This window comes from Mesitornis unicolor, unplaced genomic scaffold, assembly GCF_000695765.1.
Source record: "Mesitornis unicolor isolate BGI_N332 unplaced genomic scaffold, ASM69576v1 scaffold13894, whole genome shotgun sequence".
Taxonomy (NCBI): domain Eukaryota; kingdom Metazoa; phylum Chordata; class Aves; order Mesitornithiformes; family Mesitornithidae; genus Mesitornis; species Mesitornis unicolor.
Genome location: NW_010178133.1, coordinates 11,459 through 14,282, shown reverse-complemented (window position 1 = coordinate 14,282; position 2,824 = coordinate 11,459). Strand labels below are relative to the sequence as shown.

Genomic DNA, 2,824 nt, shown 5'->3' with positions numbered 1-2,824 from the left:
CGGCATTCTGTGTATTACCTTCTTGTAGTATTTCCTGGGTATTAAAAAACAACTGTGGTTGCATAATTGAACTGAAGTCTGAAGTGCAGAAAGATTTAAACTTGCTCACACAAAATAAGCACTTTCTTTAGGAATGCCAGCAGTTCTCTTAAAGAAATCTTGAGAGAACATAACCCACAGCATAATCAAAGATGAAGAAAAAACATAAGAAAAAAGTTGCATAGAATTAAGGCTTTTACATCCAAGTGAAAAACAAACTCCACATATGCACAGCCTACTTACCTTGCTAAAATCAGGTTTGCCAAAAACTGCATTTGCCCGAGGACAAGCATCTGCCAGTGCAGAACTTAATTTCAAGAGGTCATGACATCTACTGACATTCTGAGAAGTGTGGAGAAAGGGTACAAGTTATTAACTGTCACTTTTAACAGATTCTTGATGGCTTATAACAGCCAAAAATTAAATCAAAACAGTTGCACTGCTGTTGAGACAAGTAATGCCCCACCTTAAGCTTTCAATCTTCATGGTTTTAGTTGCATTGGTAAGCCTGCTCTCATTTTAATTTTCAAAAATTAAAGTAATGGATCAGGGGTAGGTAATGTACCTCAGAAAAATAGTTTGCAACAAATGCTGTTAACAGTTTAATTACCAGTTTCTGCAAGCAGTAAGCAGATCTTACTTATCAATCCTTCCTCACTAATTTTGGTATCTATTTCGTGTTCTTTTCTTTCTGTCCTTAATACAAAGGGACACCAATTCTGGCACACCCCTTGTTCTCTTTACATGAAGACTCGCATTTTGGTTTGGCTGAAAGAAGCAGAGTCTTTCCAGTTAAAAATTGGTACCTGAACCACTGTAAAACCGGTCCGAATTCTACTAACAAGGCATTTATTCCAGAGCAGGAAATAAAACATTAGTGCAACTAAACATTTTGTTAGCCTTAGAAGTGCACTCTTAACTTGCGTACCTTACAATATTAAATATAACACTGTGACTGAGTCTCAGAATACCAGATAAAAACCTAAAGGAGAAATACCTATGACTATTACATCTAAAAATCTCTTTATTACAAGAACCAATTCCATAAACAGAATGAGTAGTTTGGGCCCCATCTCCAAATTCCTCCTAGAGACATGACAAGGCACTACCTCCTCCACCTGGCTCAAGGTCACACGGGTCTTGACTAATATGCACATACCAATTAGCCAGCAGACCATACAGAAATTGCAAGCTTCAGTACTCCTTCTGATTTTCCCCAATCCCTGCTGCACCCCCCCCTCCATTAATGAAAACAATTCAGTGTCAAGGTTTTTTTACTTTTCCCCATTCCCCTAATCCAACATCTTCCTGTCCATCTACACAAAACATGAAAGGACCTAGCACCTTTGAACCATCTCCATGTCAAGCTTCATTGAAACTGCCCCAAATGCTCAGCTTGTTCGGGCAGGGGCTCTACCCTCAGCAGGGCTCCAGCTGCCTTCTACAGTATTCTTCACCCAACAGCAAATATTTTAACCCTCAATTTATCCTTTTTATTTTTTGCCTATCAAATAGTCAAGAAAACCTACCTACAATTCAAATGCATAGATGAACAGTCTTTTTGACATTTCAGAAGAGAAAAAATGTTTTTGGTTTAAAATGGAACAATAAGACTTGCAATTCTAAAATAATCTTTTTTTCCAACATCAAATGCTGTCATTTATCCTCACTTTTACAGAAACTTATTGGGGGATAGCTTAAGATTAAACACCTTTGTTAAAATCAAATAGTTCTCTGAATTCACCTGTGCCCAGAATGTTACAGCATCTTCAACGTGGCAGCCCACAACATCTTCAACTTGAGGGGAAAGAAAAAAAAATAAATTATTCTCAAATGTGATTTTATCAAGACTACCAATCGTGTGGCAATTTCCTTTTTTAAACCTCACATTACCTTTGTCATACACTTCATCTCCAGCCATGGCACCAGATTCTGAAATATTACAAAATATCTACAATTAGACATGAAATTTAGGCTTTCTCCACAAGGCCCGTGGAGGTGCAGGCCCACATCCCACACCACTTGTCCCTGCCCTGAACACTTCCACTGCTCAGTGGGCTCTTGCTCTCTAACCGCCTTCCCCCCTGCATTACCCCTCAGCCCTTCCCCCTGCCCACGGAGAGGCCCCCATTTCTTTAGTGAAGAACACTTTTTTCCACACAAGGAAGCGCCGTAAAACCAGCACAGGGGCAAATTCCTCCTTCACCACGCAGCCCCGCGCCCCTGGTGAGCCTCCCCGGGAAGCAAGAGTCGGGTGCCAACCTCCCCCTCGACCGAGCAGCCCCAGCGCTACCTGAGGCGGCCGGGCCTTTTCAGGACGACGAACCCCGCCACTCCTGCACGTGCTCCCGCCGCGACCGCTCCCTACACTCGCCGCCCACCCAGCGCACGCCACCGCCCTTCCCGCCTGCCTAGCCCCCGGCGGATCCTTCCCTGCTGCAAGGCCCCACTCCCCGGCCAGCGCCTGCCCGCCTGGGCGGTGCCTCCCCTCCCTTCCCCTGCCTCAGTGGGGACTGTGAGAGGGCCACGGACTGTGAGAGCGCCACAGGCGGGAGCTTCACCGTGTCGTGTGCCTGCGCAGTGAAGGTGGCCTGCGCCCACCTGCGGGCAACACCTCTCCTCTGCCAGAGCAACTCTGCGACAGATGCTCTGGGAGTTTTGCAAGCACCAGGCTTTTTCTGCAAATCCGTAATTGTATGCCCAGATGCGTCTTTCTCCACACGAGAGGGTGCCTGGTAATCTTGGTTTTGGAGGTGCCAACCTCTCTGCCGGCCTTGACATACCT

The 2,824-nt window shown here is 45.0% G+C and overlaps 1 protein-coding gene across 1 annotated transcript in view; it reads right to left on the bottom strand.

Moving 5' to 3' along the window:
• STK31 (serine/threonine kinase 31) overlaps positions 1–1,960 on the bottom strand; it is a gene marked incomplete at its 3' end in the record, with an annotated part of 29,839 nt that extends 27,879 nt beyond the window's left edge. Inside the window, 3 exon segments of the mRNA XM_010182343.1 lie at positions 283–381; positions 1,784–1,836; positions 1,933–1,960. Of these exon segments, the coding sequence (XP_010180645.1) occupies positions 283–381; positions 1,784–1,836; positions 1,933–1,960 (180 nt within the window).
• Between the last annotated feature and the right edge of the window lie 864 nt (positions 1,961–2,824).